Source organism: Fusarium graminearum, chromosome 1, assembly GCF_000240135.3.
Source record: "Fusarium graminearum PH-1 chromosome 1, whole genome shotgun sequence".
Lineage (NCBI taxonomy): Eukaryota > Fungi > Ascomycota > Sordariomycetes > Hypocreales > Nectriaceae > Fusarium > Fusarium graminearum.
The window spans coordinates 6,320,735-6,340,696 of NC_026474.1; the positions used below are offsets into that span (position 1 = coordinate 6,320,735).

Sequence of the window (19,962 nt, forward strand, 5' to 3'; positions counted from 1 at the left end):
CACTGTTACTCTCAAACTGGCATCCTCGTTTGACTTTTCAGGCCCGGAGGATAAGGAGATTGTGGCACATCTGGTTGCGCCCCTTCATAGGACCAAGTATAAAGCATCCAAGATCCCCTCCGACTGCTCATGAGAAGGACAAATACTCCCCCCCGGCTCGATACCACCATTCCTGCCCCTCAAAAGCCAAGCGGTTGACACAGCGCTTCACTGAACTTTCTCTCTCACATTATTCACCATGGCCAACTCCGAGATTCAGATGCCTACCAATAGCTGCTGCACAGCTTGCTGCAAAGCCAATGATCTTGGGACGCATGACTACTGCGGTACCTGTCCTAGATGTCCCTCCTGATTATTGCGCATTTCGCCGAATCAAGAAGTGTGTAACCGACAAAAGAACAAACCGGACAGGACACCAAAATGAAGCATCTGACGATTTCAGGTGCTCATCGATTATTGCGATCAGGTTTCGGCTGATTGACATTTCATATGCTCCTTATGCTCGTTCGCGAGGATGTGGCGGGAGGAGCCCGTGGTTCCGAAGACTGGAAGCTGAGCAAACAATTATAGTTTGCAGGTCGGAGCATCACATGTCGCGGGTTCTGTGGAAAATCGGAAAAGTCGTCGAAACGTCTTGGAATGAGATCAGGAAACTTGTGGCCAGTGCGGCCATTAGCTCAAGAAAAGGAATTAACGACTTTGTTTGCCATCTTGCTCTTCCTAATGTGAATGAAATTATGTTGCAAGATCTTTCGATGATAATTAATGGTTAGGGTATACGCAATATCTGTTATTAAAACCGCCCTCATGATGCCAGGCTAGCAAAAACTGCAGCAATGGATGTCTTATCATATTTGACATACTTGCCTTTGCCCTTGTCGATCTCGTGGTATCGGTCCCAAAATCGTTCGTAGAGAGGCTGTAGTTTCTGACGAATATCTTCTCCAAATATTCGCCGGACTTCACGCTCCATACTGTAAGATTTGTGGCGGGACACCATATCATCAAATGCGCCATTGAACTGTGTGAACTTCTCCTTGATCTTATCCTTGTCTTTACTGCCCAGCCCCTTGACGATGGATGTCGAGTCGACAGGCCCGGACGTAGGTCGATTGGTTCGATTAGTATGAACAGTATCGAAAAGGTGTACAGAAAGGTCCTTGCAAATATCTGTGTAGGATGCCGTTGCCTTCTTACGCCACTGCTCAAGAATATCAAGTTTGTTTTCTAGGAGATCATTTAGTTCTGACGTTTGAACCATTCGCCCGATAATGACAACGCTGTTGGCCATGAATACTCCAGCAACAGCTCTGCTCTTCATGAGTACGCGTGATTTCTGGTCCAGCCCGGACAGAAGCATCTCAATGGTGTCGAGACAATAATGTGAGAATATCTCTTTGCCGTCTGCTCCAATATCAAAGGATGCTAGGCTGGGAATAGCGTCTGTTGAGCGCCCATTTGTTGCTGCATTTGCCTTCCAACCACCATCCCCAATGGATATCATGATGCTCGAGATTGGGCGCAGGAAATGCACCATGGTCTGAAGGCGTTGCATTGTCTCCGATACCAAGGGTATTGGTGCACCATCGGAAGGGAGTATCTGTAACATCCCAACCTTGCGCCTTGTTTCTTCTAGGAGTTCTGCCAGAGACGATTTTGCAGTCTCTCTAACAGGTTTCAATGCAGCGGCAAGTGCTCCCTTTAATTCGCCGGTTCGTGTTTCGAGCTTTCCAGAAAGCGCAGAGATTATTTCGGTGATCTCGTAAGCCAAGTAGCAGTCTGTGTTGAGGTGGCTCTTGATGTGAGCATTTAGCTCGCGCAGGCATCGTGCCTGTTCTGCTAAAGCTGTTTGGCAAGTCGATAGGAAGATAACACCCCAATCCTCGCGAGAGAAAACGCTACAGACGTTGTCGTACTCGGATATGAACAAGCCTTCCATCGCTTGTGCATAAGTCCCCATGCCGTTGGTACCCGCCCGGTAAACAGCATCCGGGCTCTTCTTCTTAGCAGTATTGACACTTGCTGCGGCAAGGTTGGCCAGAGATGCTGAGAGGTACGGACCGCGTACTTCTGCGTATATGTGAGCAAGCTCTGAGGCGCCATTGTGATGGCTCTCGACAACATAGGAATAGATAAGACCAAGACGGGCGATCTTGTCTTGAGGAAGTGTTGGAAAGGGCTTGTCTTTCGTGATGTAGTGCAGTGGCTCGACAGATCGGGGTGTCTCGCCGCGAAGCACAGTTTCGAAGTGATGTTCAAGCTGACTGTTGCCCGATTTGATGAGACGTGACAAGTCGGCCATGGTTTGCTGGTTCGCACGCAGATTCGATGCCTGCATCTCAGCCAAGGCTTTGCCTAGACGCTTTATAGAGGCCAGGTAGGTAGATAGACCAGCCTTCTCAGGACCGACCCGGATTATTTGTTCCTCGTCATTCTTGCTATCTGCAGGCTGGCGCAAGCGATCGATCGCAGCAAGGACAGAGTCGACATCTGATGCGCGGTTAGCCATGGTTATTGACCACAGACAGATTGATTGACTTACTGTTTCCCAGTATTTGCAGTCGCCTAGTCTCTCCATTCAGAGGCCCCGCAACATCCTGGACACTCTTTCCTGTTGTCTCGAGTCGATTAAGACAAGATTGAATCTTCTTGGTCAATTGCGTTGTCTTCTCTAGTCGCGAGTTGAGGACATCAACCTCGGCCCTTGCCTCTTCGTCCAAGGCAGTATGTGCGCCGCCAGCGAGTCCGACTGACATCGTTTAGGAAAGCTGTATGTTTCTATCATGTACTAGGTAGGTAATTGAAGATAACGAAGTAGGAGGGGAAGAGAGATAGATTATTAGGTTTGGTTGAACGGTCGAAACGGGGGGTCCTTGTCTAGAGATGAGTACCAATGCGGGTGGTATGCAACTTCCATGGTCCCTTGCTGCTAACCTGACGTTGATAGGTCATTACTGCAATAGGCATGGGCGGGTTTACAGGCCGGGAAGACATCTTGTAGCGGTCCATCCCTCATAGCCACACTTGAGCCACTGTCGCACTGTAATCGATCGAGCACTTTACGCGAAAGGCCAGCGCAGCTTAGACGCGTTAATGCAGGGGCGCGACAGGGATTTCGGGCAGCCCCAGCAACGCCCCGCCTGGGTGTACTTCACCCCTCGATTCTCATATTCGTAAATATCGTCTTTGACCAACCCGATTGTTGGTAAAGACATCACAAATTAGATCGTCATCATGGATTCTTTTATGCTTCAGGATGAAGGCGTGCGTGATCGCATTCGCCAAGCCGAAGAGTTTCTCGATCCCAGTATGTACACCGCTTCCTCTACCGAATATTGTTGTCGTTACCGTCTGCTACTAACACTTGATATCAAGATGACCCCCAAGTTCGGAGCTATCGATCAGACATCATTCTCATGCTCCAGAAGAACCAGCGCCGCCTGGTAGTCAACCTCGATCATGTACGCAATCATAACCAAGAACTCGCACAGGGCCTGCTGCAGCAACCTTTCGACTTCACCCTGGCATTTGATCAGGCCTTAAAGAATATCGTCCAAACGATCCCGCAAGCACGACCGGACCAGACTGCGAAAGATACCATCTACTACTGTGCGTGGGCAGGTAGCTTTGGCTTGAATTCTTGCAATCCGCGTACACTGTCGTCCCATCTTCTCAACTACATGGTGTCCATCGAGGGAATCGTGACACGTACCTCCCTGATCCGACCCAAGGTTGTGAAGAGTGTCCATTACAACGAGAAGAAAGACATGTTTCATTTCCGAGAGTACCAAGATCAAACAATGACGAACGGAGTCACCACTTCCAGTGTGTACCCTCGCGAGGACGACGACGGCAACCCCCTTATTACAGAGTACGGCTTTTGTACGTACCGCGATCATCAGACAATCTCCATCCAGGAAATGCCGGAGCGTGCACCTGCAGGTCAGCTTCCTCGTGGAGTGGACGCTATTCTTGATGACGATCTTGTGGACAGTGTGAAACCTGGCGATCGAGTTCAGCTAGTAGGCATTTATCGAACCCTGGGTAACCGAAATACCAATCACAACAGCGCTTTGTTCAAAACAATGATTCTGACCAACAACGTTGTCTTATTGTCATCAAAGTCTGGTGGTGGTGTTGCGACTGCTACTATTACAGATACCGATATCCGCAACATCAACAAGGTTTCCAAGAAAAAGAATCTGCTCGAGTTGCTGTCACAGTCTCTTGCCCCTAGTATTTACGGTCATGACTATGTCAAGAAGGCCATCTTACTCATGCTTTTGGGAGGTATCGAGAAAAACCTCGAAAACGGAACACATTTGCGTGGAGATATCAATATTTTGATGGTTGGTGATCCGTCTACCGCCAAATCTCAGCTATTGCGCTTTGTTCTGAACACAGCGCCACTGGCCATTGCAACAACGGGTCGCGGTTCTTCAGGCGTTGGTCTGACTGCGGCTGTGACTTCAGACAAGGAGACGGGCGAACGACGACTTGAAGCTGGTGCAATGGTTATGGCTGATCGTGGTGTTGTTTGTATCGATGAATTTGACAAAATGTCCGACGTGGACAGAGTTGCGATTCACGAAGTCATGGAACAGCAGACTGTCACTATCGCAAAGGCAGGAATCCACACATCCTTGAATGCTCGTTGCAGTGTAGTCGCCGCTGCCAATCCTGTCTTTGGCCAATACGACCCTCACAAGGACCCGCACAAGAACATCGCACTCCCAGATTCTCTTCTCTCACGTTTTGATTTGCTCTTCGTTGTTACAGATGACATCGAAGACACTCGCGATCGACACGTCTCGGAGCATGTCCTTCGTATGCATAGATACCGTCAGCCAGGGATGGAAGAGGGCGCCCCTGTCCGAGAGCAGGGAACGCAGTCTCTAGGTGTATCAGCTTCCAATCAGAATGAATCTCAGGGACCAACTGAGGTATACCAGAAATTCGATGCAATGCTTCATTCCGGTGTTACCATTACATCTGGTCGAGGTGCAAACAAGAAGCCAGAAATTCTGAGCATCCCTTTCATGAAGAAGTACATACAATACGCCAAGACAAGAATCAAGCCTGTACTCACCCAGGAAGTCTCTGACCGCATCACCGATATCTACGTTGGCTTGCGAAACGACGAGATGGAGGGTAACCAGCGAAGAACAAGTCCCTTGACTGTGCGTACTCTTGAGACCATCATTCGTCTTGCTACGGCGCATGCCAAGTCTCGTTTGTCGAGCAGAGTTGAGGAGCGCGATGCGATTGCTGCAGAGGGAATTCTGAGATTCGCTTTATTCAAAGAAGTTGTGGAAGAATCACGGAAGAAACGGAGAAAGACTCAAACAGTTGACTTCGCATCGTCGAGCGATGAGAGCTCAAGCGACGACGAGGATGGAGACCAAGCCAATGGCACACAGGCGAGCAGGTCTGCTTCTAGGACGACTCGCAACAGCAACCGTAATCAAACGAGAGGAACCAGCGACAGTAGAGAACCTGAAGCGCCTGAAAACGATTCCCAGGCCACACCGCGTCGCTCTGGTAGGAGGGCGCAAGACTCATCGCAAACTTCCTTTGCCTCATCGATGCCTTCTTCGCAACTTCCATCTGAGAGTCAACTTGAGTCTCAAGAAGGTGGGGACGATCTTGCCAGCGGAACTGCGGCGCTCGCTATCGACGACACCCCTATTTCCACTCAGCGCCTGACAACCTTCCGTACGACCCTTGGCCAACTGCTCAACACTGATCTCTTCGACGACGATACAGCCGAGGTAGACGCAGTCATTGAAGCCGTCAACAGCAAGGTTGGAAGACGCAACGCGTTCGACAAGGGAGAGGCGGTCAAGGCGCTACAGAAGATGAATGAAGCGAACCAGATCATGTAAGTTCTTTTTTCTCCAACATCCGTTTTTGGGTATGCGCGTTGACTAACATTAACTTCAGGCTCACGAATGATGATCAACAAGTTATCAAGATCTAGTGATAGCGACCAGAGAGAAATACCACGAGCTCAGCAGGAGATAGAGTTGGGTTGACGTATGTTGGTTTATGTAATTGTACCTCTTTCAGGCCTGTCCGAGAGAGAGTTTATGATGTTAGCAATAGAGCTTGAGCGATTTGCATGACTGATGAATGATGGAAGCATCGTATAGCAAAGATTTCTATATGCTTGCTATTCTAGGACTGCATTACGTATTGTAAGAAGACAAAATTTGTTCATAGACGTTCGCGAAATTCCTGCAGACGAGCCTCCACATTCTGCCCATTCCAAGTTTCGTAGCCCTCTGCATCTCTACCGAGAGTCGGAACACCGACCTGTTCGATCGCGAAGCTTGCGGCGACAGCACCCCAGGCTACAGCTTCTTCGATGCTTTCGCCTCGTGCCAACGCAACTCCAAGGCCGCCTAAGAAAGTATTTCCACCTCCAGTAGGGTCAATAACCTTGGACGGCTCTGTGTGATATGCTGGAATCCATTTCTCAATGCCTGGATCGACTTCGATCTCCTCACGTGCGACAAATCCATCGGCGTCCTGCAGTAAGCCAGCAAACAGAGCCTCCATATCTGTATCATGCTGTAGACCGCCTCTCACGTAGTCCTTCTTTCGTCGCTTGGTGGTCTTTTGATCACGCCCTCGTTTCCTTCCTCCGTTCTTTGCGATATAACACCCCTTTTCACCAGCGCGAACGACAAGAGAAAAGGACTGCAGAGGCATACTGGCCAGGAGCTGTTCGCAGGCTCGTTCCACAGCAACTGTTGAAATCTCGCCTGTCTCTGGGTCGAGCCCGCTGTCGCCCATGAAACCAGCTAGTTCGGCATGGTTTGGACTGCAAATGTCCACAAGGGGCAAGCAGTTGGTGCAGTTGAGTAGTTCGTCGGGGGTACACAAATCAGGCACCGGTTCCCAGATAAAGATAGGCTTGGTGTACGACTCGGCAGGCATAACCTTCTTACGAAGTGAGGTGATCTCAGCAACAAGATCTTTGCATCGGTTCGGGGAGCATATCATGTGGAATGAGCGTGATTGCAATAAGGTCGGGGTAAGATCTTCAGCAGTCAAGCGCTTCTTGGGGGTCAAATACTTGAAAGCGCGCTTCTCGGCAGTACCCTCGTAGCCGTTCCAGCCTCGCGTGGTTAGTCGCAGCCCATCATGACGAAACAGGGCCGAGGTGGACCAGCTGTCGATGAGTGTTGAGAGAGAAGGGGGAAAGTCGGAGCCCTGGTCAACAATCCAGCCAACAGAGGTAGATTTGGGTGGAGGGGAGAGAAGACGAGCTCCTAGAGCCGAGTAGGTGCCAGCGCCACCAAGGATGTCTTTGACAGGCTCAGTTGGGGGAATAAAGTCGATGTCGTCTTGAAACGAAGTTAGTCATATGTTATGAGCAAGGTGATAGATAACATGATGAAGACTCAAATATGATAACGCTTGAAGGGTCAGGAATATACTGACCGATAATAAACATGCCCAGGGTGACGAAATCAATAGGGACATTTTGTTGAGTTTCTTCCTCGTCCGTGGTGTTTTCAGCTACAACTGAGTCTAGCTGTCCTGGAGCATCATCTTGTTTTGATTCTCCTTCTGGTTCTGCCTCTGTTTTTGGCTTTGGCTCTGGTTCAGCATCAGCACTAGCATCAGCATCATTGCCCTGAACGGGGTCTTCGGTTTTGTCTAAAGCTATAGTGTCCTCATTCGGCAGAACAGATTTCTCATTATCGACTTGCAGCTCATGCACAGGTTGCTCGGCGAGATCGGCCATGGCGTCGAGGGGATCGATTTCTGACTCAGTGACTGTATGGCGAGGTGTACAAAATACGTAGCAAGTGTCCAGAAACCGGGTGGTTGTAAGTAAGGACCGAAACTGAAAAGATGTCTCTGCAAACTAAACAGCCGTTTGTTTATCTGTCGTTGCACAGGAGATTGGGAAATCTTTAATGGCCGGTGGAGTCTGTGTTTTGGCGAGACGGGGAAAGAAGGGTCCAAATGATTAAAGTTGACAAAGAAAGTATAGGTGAAGAAATGGTTCTTTATAAGTTCAGCTCACAATTCGATGGTTACAGCAAGCATGAACTGAGCTTTAAAGTGTGTAAAGTATATAAAGAAATATTGCAAGAATTCGGGAAGATGAAAGCATAAGAAGTTAAAAAAGAGTGCACTCAACGCATGAATGAATGATTGTTGTTGTAGGCGGTGTCTGCGCTGGTGTTGAGTTTGTGTTTTGTGACAGGCTAAATAAGGTACCTAGGTAACTTTAGTCAGGCACCTAAACTGCTTGTCCTTGTAGCAAAACAACTCGTCTTTCTCGGTCCAACCAGTTGAGAAAAGGCTTAAACGGATGCCAGTAATAGACACCGTATCCAGATAAATGGCCTGATAGATAATATCAAACAGACTGGAATATGCACCTTGCCTCTCTCATCAACTAGGTATCTACCCCCCTACTAATGTATGTCACCATTGTCTTATCGCTTAAAACCTTCTCGAAAACCTGAATGCTTCGATTGATAAACGACCACGTGGCTCTGATCCATACAGTTAATGCAAAAATTCTGACCTGTCTTGAAATCCTTACGAAAACAGCCCTATCTCTTTTTTATTTTATTTAAGAAACACTTGGAAAATCATTTTATTACCAGTTTAGGTAATTTATGCAGTTACTCAAAAAGCTTGTGCTTTACGAGCTTGATAGGCTTTTATAAAGTAAACGTAAACACGCTCGTGCTGCCTCCGGTCTACATTCATCAATATGTAAGCCAATACTGTTGCATGCTTCGCAGGCCTCAGAAGCTTGATGACAGGCTTGTACCACCCTCTGGCAGTGTCCGATAATAGTGACGTGCAGCTATATTTGCCCCGGGAGTTGACCTCAGCTTGATGAATTTTTTACTATTCCTGCCGAAGTTCTCAAAGCTCGGTTGGCAACTTTGTCGCAAGTCTTTATACTATTACTTTTGGTTAGTAGCAGCTTCCCATAAGAAGACTGGGCCACTTGGACATTGCGATGACGGATGCCGTGATCCAGACATTAGTCTTAAAATCTGGCCATGCGGAAACAGCTAAAAGAAATTTGTTCGGAATACGCAGAATCTTTGCAAATAGATGTTGTGTGATCAGCCTCTTGGGCCATGGTTCTACAAGCACAAGCAACCAAAAGCCTCGACTTACACCGATCGAGTAGGACCCTTAGTCACACAGAAGATCATCGAGTACAATCAGATGTAACATCTAGCTTACCAGTAACCCCAAAGCTGATGCTGGCCTGCATGTGGTTCTCTCATTCATAGACGCGTTCCACCCCGCCTCGGAAACTCTTGCTTTCAAGGCTACCCTCGAGGGCGCTCATCTCATCCTCGAGTTCCAAAGGCGAACAGTTTTGCTTCGCCGTTTCGAAGTCTACGAGAACCACATCATGCTCATCCCGCACAAGAAAATTGTATTTGTTGATATCACCAAGCTTGATGCCGAGCTTATGCAACCGACCCAAAGCCTTCTTGCAGTCGTCGATATCCATTGATCTGGCTGCTCTCGCACCTTCCACCCATTCAGTGACGAAGCCAACCACGCGTCCATTTTTGCCCTCGGTGACATGACCCAAAAACTTGGGACCGATTCCACTGTCACTGATCCATTGATAGGCGGCTGTCTCAGCCTCAATGGAAGAGGTTTCCCAGGGCCAGACCGCGAGTTTGATTAGCACAGGTTTGCCGCCTTGAACTTTGGGGTGCGTTGAGACGTGGACTCGTTGCCTCAATCGCTCTTTACGAGAGAATTCCAACTCATTGAGCTTTACGGGATGCCAGCAGTTCTTGACTCCGGCAAGCTGCACTGTCTCGGTCCTGGAGAAGACAGCCTTATCCGTTTCAGGGTCCCTAACTGCGTAGCCGTTGTTCCAATCCCCAGTTGGGAATGATGGAAGGAGCTCGCCAAGCAGGATGGGCTCGAAAGTACGGTCATCCTCGGCCCTACGAAACGTGCCTGGAGCTGTGGATACGTACTTCACATGTTGCCCGTCGACAAGGAAGCGGTAATCGCTATCGTCCGTATCGTCTGGGTCGACGAGACATGCGAGAAGTTTGACGTTGGTGTTCCTTTCTTGAGGGGCAGCCATTGCGGAGATGCGGTGCTCAGGCGATAGGAGGTGGCTGCAGACCAGTAAGGAGGTGCTCTGGGTGCAGATGGTGACTGTACAGTACGATTACTTGAGAAGGCATGATCTGATAGGAGCTGTTGAAAGGTGAATGGTGCGTCGAGTTGGAAAATCAGAGCCTGGAAGGGGACAATAGAATTGCCCAAGGGCCTTGGTGATACCGTGCTCTGGCAGAATAAGATGTTAAATTTGGGATAGTAAAGTGCGAGTATGAGCGTTGTTGAAGTTGGCTCTTAATAACGAGCCAACATCACAAAGGAATTGTAGCCAATCAACTTGTCATACATGCCAGTGCTGAGACGATTCAACGCTTTGGTTCTGCTGTCCGGTTCCGGCGTAACTTACAAGACTGGAATGCCTCAAGACGCCATGGTAAGAGCCCGAATAAGTCGTAATGGTTCAAGTACGAACCCAGCATGAATTGGTAGCAAAACCGACATCATAGCAACCTGGGTTTGTATCAGACAAGTTGGCATGGTAGGGCCACTAACACACAGCAGTCTCAACACAGTTTCTCTTGCTTGGGTACCAGCTCCAAAGTGCAGGATACAGGTACACAAGAAATCCATCTTTCGAACAAAGCTTAATAAGAGTCATCATTAAAAACTTAGACACAGATCAAACGTCTTTTTTGTCCTCCATCATGGCCAGTTCTAGCCGTACGCAACCTTACCGACTTGGGCAGTTACAGCTGGACAGGTACCTTGCTAGTACATGTGCCCACACCCCTAAAGCAATGACTACAGGGTACTCCTCCAGTATCGTCCAGCTTCCCCTGTCTGCTGTCAGGTCCTCTTTATTTGGATCTTGATCCTCCTCAACCGAGCTCCAATCACTTCACCCATCTTCATTCCCGGTTCTTTGCTTCTTTAGCCTTATCCTAGTATTAGGTTAATATTCAAAGTATAACAAAGGTATAAGCTTTGCCCATTTGTATATCAATCTTTTTAATTGACACCAAACCAAGGCAACCCTTCGTCACCCCATTTTGCGCAACTGCCTATCCAGGTAGATACCGAAACAATCGTCCGTTGCCTAAACGCGTCGTTGCCCATCGACCAACTCTCGTTTATATAGAGTCAAGGATCATCGTCAATTTTGCGCGCACGTTCGACGAGACAATCCAGTTCCAACTTCTCCAAACTACAGCACATACACCTACCCTCGGCCAAAGCAATTTGTAATCGACACCATGGCGGTTAATAGTCAGATGCACAACTTGACCACGCTGATCAAGCGGTAAGCTCACTGCGCCCAACCTCTTAGTCTCGCAAGCTGCGCAGGCACTGATTTGACTTAGACTCGAGGCTGCAACTTCTCGCCTCGAAGACATCGCTTCTGCAACCGATCCGCCCGCCGATGCCAATGTTCTGAACCAGGCGATCCCCTCTCCTCTCAACCCCTCCTCGGCCGCTCCCCCTCCGGCTCCCACGTCTAATGCCGCAAAGCCCGAACCTGAAGCTGAAGCTGAGCCGCTTCCTGAAGCTATTGAGGAATTCGATGCTTTCCTGAACACCTCCGTCGAGAACTATGTTAAGCTCAGTCACCAAATCGGCGGGCTCGTTGCTGAACAGGTATATATGACTACTCCACGTCAATGGTGGTTGCGACAATCATGTCATGACCAATGCTAATTTTCTCCGCTATGTTAGGCTTCCCTTGTCAAGACTGGTTTCCAGGAACAGCGCAAGTTTCTTTTGATATCTACCAAGGCAAAGAAGCCTGATCTATCTGGTGCCGGTATGCCCGTCTTCCAGGATCTTATTAAGCCAATCAACGAGGCACTTATGGCTGTCACCGAGCTCAAGGATAGCAACCGCCCCAGTCCCTTGATCACACAACTGAGCACTGTTTCTGAGGGTATCATGGTTCTCGCTTGGGTCACTGTTGACGCTCGTCCCTTTAAGCATGTGGACGAGTGCCTAGGCGCAGCTCAGTTCTTCGGTAACAGGGTCCTCAAGGAGTACAAGGAGAAGTAAGCCATGCCCATGGGAAAACACAAACGTATCTAACCAGGTTTTCAGGGATCCTAAGCAGATCGAGTGGGTACAGAGCTTCTACCAGGTGTTCCGTGATCTCTCCGATTATGTTAAGCAATATTTCTCAACGGGTATCCCATGGAACCCTCAGGGACAATCTGTCCAGGAAGTCTTACAGTCGCTGTCTGGCGCCCCCGCGCCTTCTGCTGCTCCTGCTCCTTCTGCTGGGGGAGCACCTCCACCACCACCTCCTCCTGGACCTCCTCCTGTTTTGGATATCAAGACACAGGAGGCTCCCGCGGCTGCGCCGTCTGGCGGTCTGGGTGCCGTCTTTTCGGAACTCAACAAGGGTGACGCTGTTACCAAGGGCTTGCGTAAGGTAGACAAGTCTGAAATGACTCACAAGAACCCATCCCTTCGAAGTGGTTCCACGGTTTCTACTAGCCAGAGAGGCAAGAGCCCTGCTCCTGGCAAGAAGCCCAAGCCCGAGAGCATGCGTATCAAGAAGCCTTCAAAGAAGGAGCTTGAGGGCAACAAGTGGACTATTGTATGTGGTGTTTCTCACAAAGTAAAGTGACTGCAGCTAACTCAATCTAGGAAAACTTTGAGAAGGAAGCCGAGCCCATCGAAATCGAAGCTTCCTTGACACAGTCGGTTCTCATTAGTCGTTGTAACAACACCACTGTCATCGTCAGGGGCAAGGCCAACCAGGTGACAGTCGAGAACTCCACTCGACTGTCATTGATTGTTGACACCCTTGTGTCAACCGTTGACGTTGTCAAGGCTCAAAACTTCGCTCTTCAGGTTATGGGCACCATCCCTACCGTTATGCTGGACCAGATCGACAGCGCACAAATCTACTTCAGCAAGGAGAGCATAGGAACCAAGGTCTTTACAAGCAAGTCGGCAGGCATCAACCTCAACGTTATCTCTGGCGAGGACGAAGACTATAAGGAGGTGCCACTACCCTCGCAAATCTGCTCTTACTACGACGAGGCCAAGGGAGACTTGGTCAACGAAATTGTGGCTCATGCCGGTTAATGTAGAAGGCACTTTGGATCTGACAATGTAGGATTGGGATATTACCACAACCTTTCTGCCCAGGCTCTGGAGATGTACTTAGACATGCAATGGCAACACAAGTAAATAGTGACCCTTTGGATTTGATAACCTTTTATTTATTTTTTTGGTTCTCATTTGTTATGCATGTCTAATCTATGTTTAATTTGCCAAAACGAAATTTCGCTGAATATCCAATATGACCTATATGCATTCCATGTATCTATCCTCTTATTGAAAGGCAGAAACACAATTACAGCTTGGCCTTGGGAGGCTCGAGAGTAGGTGTGAGCAACTCGCGCATATCGTTGGCAGCTTCGTTCAAGTAGTAGCTCATACGGTCACTGCCGAGGCCCTTGGATACAATGTTGAAGTTGAGGCTGTAATAGCTGTTAGCAAAGTCAGTTTACGTTGGAATTGCTGTACTTACCTGTTCTCGTTGATCATGTATGCGATGCCAAACCCAGCGTCGATGACCTGGCTCCAACCGTAACCGTTAAAGAACTCGGAGCTGAGTTGAGAAGTGGACAAGTGCCACGAGCTGGAGTATGCGAAGGCGGGGTCCTTGTAAATGGCGGGGACTTCTTGGCCAGCTTCAAGGAGCTTCTTGAGTCCAAAGAGATGTCTGTCAACACCCTTGCCATCAGATGCAGCAGTGATGTACTCGATATGGGCGTTGATGGCCTTGCGGAAAAGCTCTACACGTGTCTTGTCGTCAACGGAGGAATTCGGCCATGGCCTTGACCCAAGCAGTAGAATCGTCAGAAACAGTACGGCATGTCTCGGTGCGGCCAAGCTGGAAACGACGCGTAGCAGCAGACTCGTAAGTGGGACGGCTCTTGCCGTACATCTTGAAGTAGGCAAGCTGGATGATCATCTGAACATAAGCGTCTGGTGAGCACTTGAACTTCTTGATGAGACCCTTTCCGTAGCCTTGGTAGGCTTGTACGGCAAGCTGGTGCTTGCTAATGACATCGTTAAAGTCCTTTGTAGCACGATCAATTTCGTTCTGGACTTCCTGAGTGATTTCAAACTTGACGAGCTGAGGGTCGGGCAGGTTAGAGCGGATGCTGGGGTCAGAGAAGTCAAGTTTGTTTCCAAAGATGAGATCGTTAACGTAGTCGTTGAGGCGATGAGTGGGAGTGCCGTCCATCATGGAGTGCTCGCCCATAAATCCAGAAGTGCCGTTATCGTTGATGATGAACTGCAGAGGCTTGTCATACCAGCGGTTGGCACCGTCGCCGTGCCAGTATTGATGAGCACGCTCCTCAAGAGTGACAGGTGCTGCGTGGTCGAGGCAAACCACAAAGGAGGCTGACTCGATAGCCTGAAGAGCATCCTTGTTTTTCGGGCTGGCCTTGAGCAGGATATCACGAGCGTCCGTCCAGATGTCTCGGTTCTCTGAGGTGAGTGTACCAACAGCAGGGACACGCTGGGCGACCTCATAGATGTGCTTGAACTGTTGCTCAAGCTCTGATGTGTTGAGCTGCTTTCCGTCGATCTCGTGCTGAATCTTGAAGAACTGGTTCTTGCGAATAACAACAATGTGCTTGTTCTCCTCGGCTGAGAACTTGACAGGATGATCGGCGGGCTTGGCTGCAACTCGAGAGGCATTGAACATCCACTGGTAGCTGTCCATGCAAATGGGCAGCTTCTTCATGTACTCTGGCTCAAGAGTACCGGCGTCGACCTGCTTCTTGAACTCAAGGACTGATGTTGTAATCGCAGCGGCGCGCTTGGCTGGGTCTCGTCTTCGGCGGTCGTCTCGGTGGGAATAGAAGTAGCTAACGTAAGGAACAACTGGATCGCGGTAGGAGAGGTAGGCGGCATCATTCCACCACTCATAGATCCAGTTCTTCGTCTTTGGATCCTCACGCTTGGCCACGAGCTTTTCTTGCAGCTTTGATCCGACGCCGCCGGGACGCACAAACTCGTCAACGGCTTTCTTGCTGGCCTCGTACTCGCTAGTAGACAGGAGAGGGTGAAGCGTCTTCAGATAACGGCTGGCTGTCTCCTCGAGTGTCGGCACGGGCAATCGTGGAAGAGAGTCCTGCCATCGCAGCATTGGTCCCTTTGAGTGGTTCTCGACATAGCCTGGTTCGTGATCGCGTTAGTATACCAAATCGACTGCCAAGAATCGCATGGGGACTGCTCCTACTTGAAGAGGATGAGGAACTGTTGGCTCGCTTGGTGGGAGCCATGCTGAGAGTCTGCGCCTAAATTCGATATGTTAAAAATTTGATAAGCTAGAAGAAAAAGTCTCGTTGATATATGGGATAGACCGAGGTAAAGTAGCGATCCGGATTTTAAGTGAACGACCCATGCTCGTCTGGGAAACAAGACGGAGCAGTCGATCACAAGCGAACAATGGGCCCCAGTCCCTGTCGCCCGCGAACTACTCACTCATGACTCGTCGTTTGTCCCTCATGACAAGACAGGACAGGACATCCAGCCAAGTGCGTTTGGGTTCTTTCAACCAATGCTCATCGACATGTGAAGATGACTGTAACAAGGACAAAGGCGCAATGTGAAGGGAAAGACAGTGCTCACTTACGGCGCGTATCTTGGTAAACTGACGGAAGCTGTTCCTAAAGGCGGGCGAGCGAGCTGAAGCCAACATGACGAGAAAAGAGATGCGAAGGCGACAGCCGGAAGGGTTGCGGTAGATATGTAGTATCAAGTTATGACGATACCGTCGGCTTTCTATATGAGAAGAGCAAGGGGGCCGGTTTCGCGCTTATTACTCTGGCCTCGGTTGAAGACGCGGCAATCTTTAGTTATAAAATGGAGACAATATTTACCAGTCCAGTTAGTCTTAGTAGTCTTGTACCTTAGAGTTGGTTGTAGTACGATGCCAATCAAGGGTCTGGATGCGTGTTAGGCTATCAAGTCGGAGATTTGCTTGTGACTGGGCGTGGAGACGTCATGGTCATGAGTTCCCCTCAAAAGCCTTGGGCCGAGGTACGAATATCTCCAGGGCCGACGGGACGGATGACAGGGGGAAGGAGGGTCCAGGGGGGACTGTGACAAGGTTGGTATCCAATCATATGCTGTAGATGGCCTCCAAAGCCCACTATCACCGAGGCAATCGTCAAGTTGAGCCTCGTCTGGGCTGGGGTTTGGGGGAAGGCACTAGGGAACTCATACTTTCTACAACACCAGCGATATATATGAAGACAAAATTATATAGCACTAGGCTTCTTCTTGCTTAATATCATGTCTAGTAAAAAATAATATGGACAAGTCCTGCTAGCAAAGCAATAGCTCAAATGCTCAACTACTAAGTAGGTGTAGTCTCAGCTTTTCAGGTTACTCCTACCCCAGTTTCTGGCATAGCTTGCTCGTGGGGAAGTGGAGAGCTTCACTTTGTCTCTGTTCTTGGTTCTGTTTCAAACCACATGAGTCTATTTTGGCTATCCTACCTAAAATTATATATACTACTAACCCAGTTGCTTCGACAGTACTGTACTAGTCTCATAGCTCCAAAGTATCTCCCTGTGACATAACATCTTGCCAGGCTAGAGCATCGACACTTCACTGCAACGACACCTGAAAAGAACTAGGAGACATGGCCATATAACTCTACAGACCACTCGAGGTAGGGTATGGTATTGCTCCTTCAAATATACATAATGGGCGTGTCCAAAATCTCCTGGTTACACAGGGGTGAATGGGTGATAAGTACCCGAGCTCATAGCCACTTGTTCCTGTAACCGCTGGCCCGAGACGGTTGTCCGAAGTCTGATCAGAACACCAACAAAAGGTCGTATATTCTACCGGGTGGCATATGCAACAAACTTCCCATTGTAATCACATCTCCTAGACAAGATCGAGACGTCAAATAAATGGTGTGAACTAATTTGATTATTCCAATTCGCCAATATCACAAACCATTGACTAATAAGTAAGATACAGCCAAGCAACAAGAACAAAACCAAGGCATCTATACCACGTAATAGTACACCCTTCCACAGCCGATTACATCGAATAGCATGTCTGTGTCAATGGCCAATTAACCACCAAAATGGCCTTCATAGTCCCCAGCTCAATCCACATTGGCGACTGAGACTGCTGCTATCGCTTCCTTATCCGTATCATTTGTGCCGATCACTAGTGTGAGACGCAAACCGTTGGAGAAGCATCAAGTCGTCGGGTAGTACCACTCGAAAGACGTCTATTCCTCGCACCCACCAGGCGCCGTAACTTTGAACCCAAATATTCCCCATGCTTCATTATCCTCAAGACAATCTTATTTTGTTAACCCCGAGTTTAAACGTTTATGCTTCGTAGCTCTTGATCTGACCATCACTGCTGGGTGGGGGGACTGCTGATGCACCAGGAGCAGCCTGGAAGCTTAATCGATCACCGTCATTCATGGCATCCTGAGCAAGTCGCATGCCCTGTTCACCCCCAACAGCTGCCGCGTTTTTTAGACCCTCCTGGACCTCTCGGACTCTTCGTCGGAATGTCAATCGATCCAAGAACAGTTCCTGTCTGGCCCGTTCAAGCTCTCGTCGCTCTGCACGGAGAACCTCCTCCATCTCGTCAAAGTACTTGAGCTTGAGTTCTAGCTTCTGCAGTGTTACGTTCGAGGCTGCAGAGACCAAGCGTGTCATTTCACGCTCCTCATGTGATGCAAATCCTGCCGCCCGAGCGCCTATCGAAGCCAGGGGAATGGAAGCCAGTGCATTGGTCTTCGTCGTTGTGGTTGTCGTGGTGGTTGTCGTGGTGGTTTCTTGTCGAAGGTCGATGTCCATGGAGTCGCTCTTGGCCTTGCTGTCGCCATTAGACTGAGACTCATCATCGGCCTTGTCACCATCCAGCTGCTTACGAAGCTTGCGCTTGAGCTCCTCGGCGGACTTATTGGCGGCCGCCGCCGTGCTGGCAGGGTCTGCCAGGCTAGCAAGGAAACCAACAACAGACATAACCGGGTTATCGACTTGGCTGAAGGGAAGCTGTCCTTGTTGTGGGCCAAGCATGGACAAGCCAGTGGGTGCGTTGATAGGAGCTTCGGAATCCAGGTACTTCTCTTCAATATCCAGTTGCAGGAATTGAAGCACGCACTCTTCTCGTGTACGCGTACCAACGTGCTCAGCAATCTCACCCCAGTCATCATCAAATCGTTCGAGACCCTCAAGAAGTCGAAGAATCTCGGCATCTGTCCAGGGCGCATCGCGATCAAGAGTTGATGTATAAGTAGGGTTTTCCATCTTTACATACATGCTGCTGTTGTGGTTTGCAGGCAGACGGCCTTCGGTGAAGCAGTTGGGGCAGAGATCGTACTTGGCCTTCGGGTTGGCGTCGGTGTGGTTACTGTGGTAGTATATACGAGTGCAGTCATTGCCGCACTGGTGACAATGCACCTTGGCAATAGGGGCCTTGGTGGCATCCTCGGCACCAGGAATGCCGTTGGTGGTTGGGGTTTCACCGTTTGTCTTGCCCTCAGTTTTGCTGATGAGAGAGCTTTTGGCATTGGCCTCGTAGATGTTTCGTCCAATTTCGAGATTCTGCTCTGCTTTGGCCGGAGTGGCCGCAGCAGCCTTTTGGTCAGTGTCTTGGCTCTTCTTGCCCTCCAGAACCACAGGGTCAGCTGAAGGCTGCCACGCCTGAAGACCTCGAGGGGTGTCGCAAATGATCTTGAAGTGGCCAGTAAAAGGCGGTCCAACATGCGAGGGGCGCTGGTCGGCGTCGACCTGTACAGTGTTAACAAGTGCAAGCAATGTGAAAACAAGCAACTTACCTGATAGTTGATCAAGCCCCATTGTTCCAAAAAGGCGTGAACACGCATGATGGCACAGACATCACCAGCCAGGTTCCTTCGGCAGGCTGTGACTGTCAAGTACTCAACGGGGTTGAGACGATATGTGTTGATCATAAAGTCACGGTAGTCCTTGTAGACAGCTGGCGTTTTGCTTCGGTTTCGGTTGTTGAAGAATTCAGCCATGGCCTTGCGTTCGATTTCGTGAATAGCGTTCATATCGAACCAAGTGCTGTAGCTCGGTAGGACAATCGCGTGGGTTTGCGTCATGAGATGTTCACGAGCAGCGGACTCGACCACCTCCTTCGTCTTGGTTTCTTGACCGTCGGTACCAGCGGCTCCATCCTCCTTGGGCTTGGTTTCATCAGACGGCGCATCGTTCATTTCTTCATCGCCGCGAGCTAAAAGTATCAGCAAAGCGAGCATAAAATTTCAAAAGGTTCAATTACCAGGCGCAGGAGTTGTGCTGTCCTGCTTAATGGTTGCATCAAGACCTAGCCCCTCGGACATCTGGATATCTATATCCCATGAGCATTTTGTTTAATGAAAAGATAATTCACAATGCGCACATACCTTCATTATCACCAGCACCCGAATCGGCTTGCAGAGGAGGCTGGGCGAGGATTGGGTTGCTGTTGGGCGATGCGCCGTTGCCCGGCGAGCCATAGGTCGCACTGTCATCCATCTTGGTGGCGGCGGGCGATGGTTTACAAAAGGCGACAAGTCAATCGGAGGCGCGCGACGGAGACAATGCGCGACTGAGCGGAAGGAGTTATCGCGATTTCAACGGATGATTGTTCGGATGTCGTCGTAGATTCAATGCCACTAGCGTCGTGATGTTGATGGAGTCTGGCGATGAAATGGGTCGCGTCTTGGAGAAATTTTGGCGCGAACTGACTGGCTTCAGCTTCGTGACCATCTCGACGCGCAGGTCCAGGGGGGAAGGTGTAGCATCACGTGATATTGTATTAGCTAATCAGAGTGGATGTTACATGCAAAGCTCAGATATCACATTCGTTGAT

General features: G+C 49.4%; 7 protein-coding genes across 7 annotated transcripts; 2 read left to right on the top strand and 5 right to left on the bottom strand.

Annotated features, from left to right (window-relative positions):
* Positions 1–805: 805 nt before the first annotated feature.
* Positions 806–2,756, bottom strand: FGSG_01919 (exocyst complex protein EXO70; the record flags this gene model as incomplete). Its single annotated transcript, XM_011319468.1, has 2 exons — positions 806–2,490; positions 2,543–2,756. 2 exons carry the CDS (start codon positions 2,754–2,756, stop codon positions 806–808), a joined length of 1,899 nt encoding a protein of 632 aa, XP_011317770.1.
* Positions 2,757–3,234: 478 nt separating this feature from the next.
* Positions 3,235–5,980, top strand: FGSG_01920 (DNA replication licensing factor mcm3; the record flags this gene model as incomplete). Its single annotated transcript, XM_011319469.1, has 3 exons — positions 3,235–3,307; positions 3,376–5,881; positions 5,944–5,980. 3 exons carry the CDS (start codon positions 3,235–3,237, stop codon positions 5,978–5,980), a joined length of 2,616 nt encoding a protein of 871 aa, XP_011317771.1.
* A 236-nt stretch (positions 5,981–6,216) lies between these two features.
* FGSG_01921 (uncharacterized protein) lies at positions 6,217–7,756 on the bottom strand (the record flags this gene model as incomplete). The annotated part of the gene is made up of 2 exons (XM_011319470.1): positions 6,217–7,352; positions 7,450–7,756. The coding sequence occupies 2 exons, from the start codon at positions 7,754–7,756 to the stop codon at positions 6,217–6,219; spliced, it is 1,443 nt and encodes a 480-aa protein (XP_011317772.1).
* Positions 7,757–9,091: 1,335 nt separating this feature from the next.
* On the bottom strand, positions 9,092–10,299 carry FGSG_01922 (uncharacterized protein). The gene has a single exon (XM_011319471.1). The coding sequence runs from the start codon at positions 10,103–10,105 to the stop codon at positions 9,272–9,274; it is 834 nt and encodes a 277-aa protein (XP_011317773.1). The 5' UTR covers positions 10,106–10,299; the 3' UTR covers positions 9,092–9,271.
* A 1,037-nt stretch (positions 10,300–11,336) lies between these two features.
* FGSG_01923 (uncharacterized protein) lies at positions 11,337–13,164 on the top strand (the record flags this gene model as incomplete). The annotated part of the gene is made up of 5 exons (XM_011319472.1): positions 11,337–11,383; positions 11,445–11,718; positions 11,797–12,119; positions 12,169–12,670; positions 12,721–13,164. The coding sequence occupies 5 exons, from the start codon at positions 11,337–11,339 to the stop codon at positions 13,162–13,164; spliced, it is 1,590 nt and encodes a 529-aa protein (XP_011317774.1).
* Positions 13,165–13,435: 271 nt separating this feature from the next.
* Positions 13,436–16,008, bottom strand: FGSG_01924 (uncharacterized protein; the record flags this gene model as incomplete). The annotated part of the gene is made up of 5 exons (XM_011319473.1): positions 15,737–16,008; positions 15,341–15,398; positions 14,031–15,276; positions 13,613–13,921; positions 13,436–13,562 (listed from the first exon to the last, which is right to left on the bottom strand). Exons 2-5 carry the CDS (start codon positions 15,381–15,383, stop codon positions 13,436–13,438), a joined length of 1,725 nt encoding a protein of 574 aa, XP_011317775.1. The 5' UTR covers positions 15,384–15,398; positions 15,737–16,008.
* A 1,451-nt stretch (positions 16,009–17,459) lies between these two features.
* Positions 17,460–19,625, bottom strand: FGSG_01925 (uncharacterized protein; the record flags this gene model as incomplete). Its single annotated transcript, XM_011319474.1, has 4 exons — positions 17,460–18,875; positions 18,923–19,341; positions 19,390–19,458; positions 19,514–19,625. The coding sequence occupies 4 exons, from the start codon at positions 19,623–19,625 to the stop codon at positions 17,460–17,462; spliced, it is 2,016 nt and encodes a 671-aa protein (XP_011317776.1).
* Between the last annotated feature and the right edge of the window lie 337 nt (positions 19,626–19,962).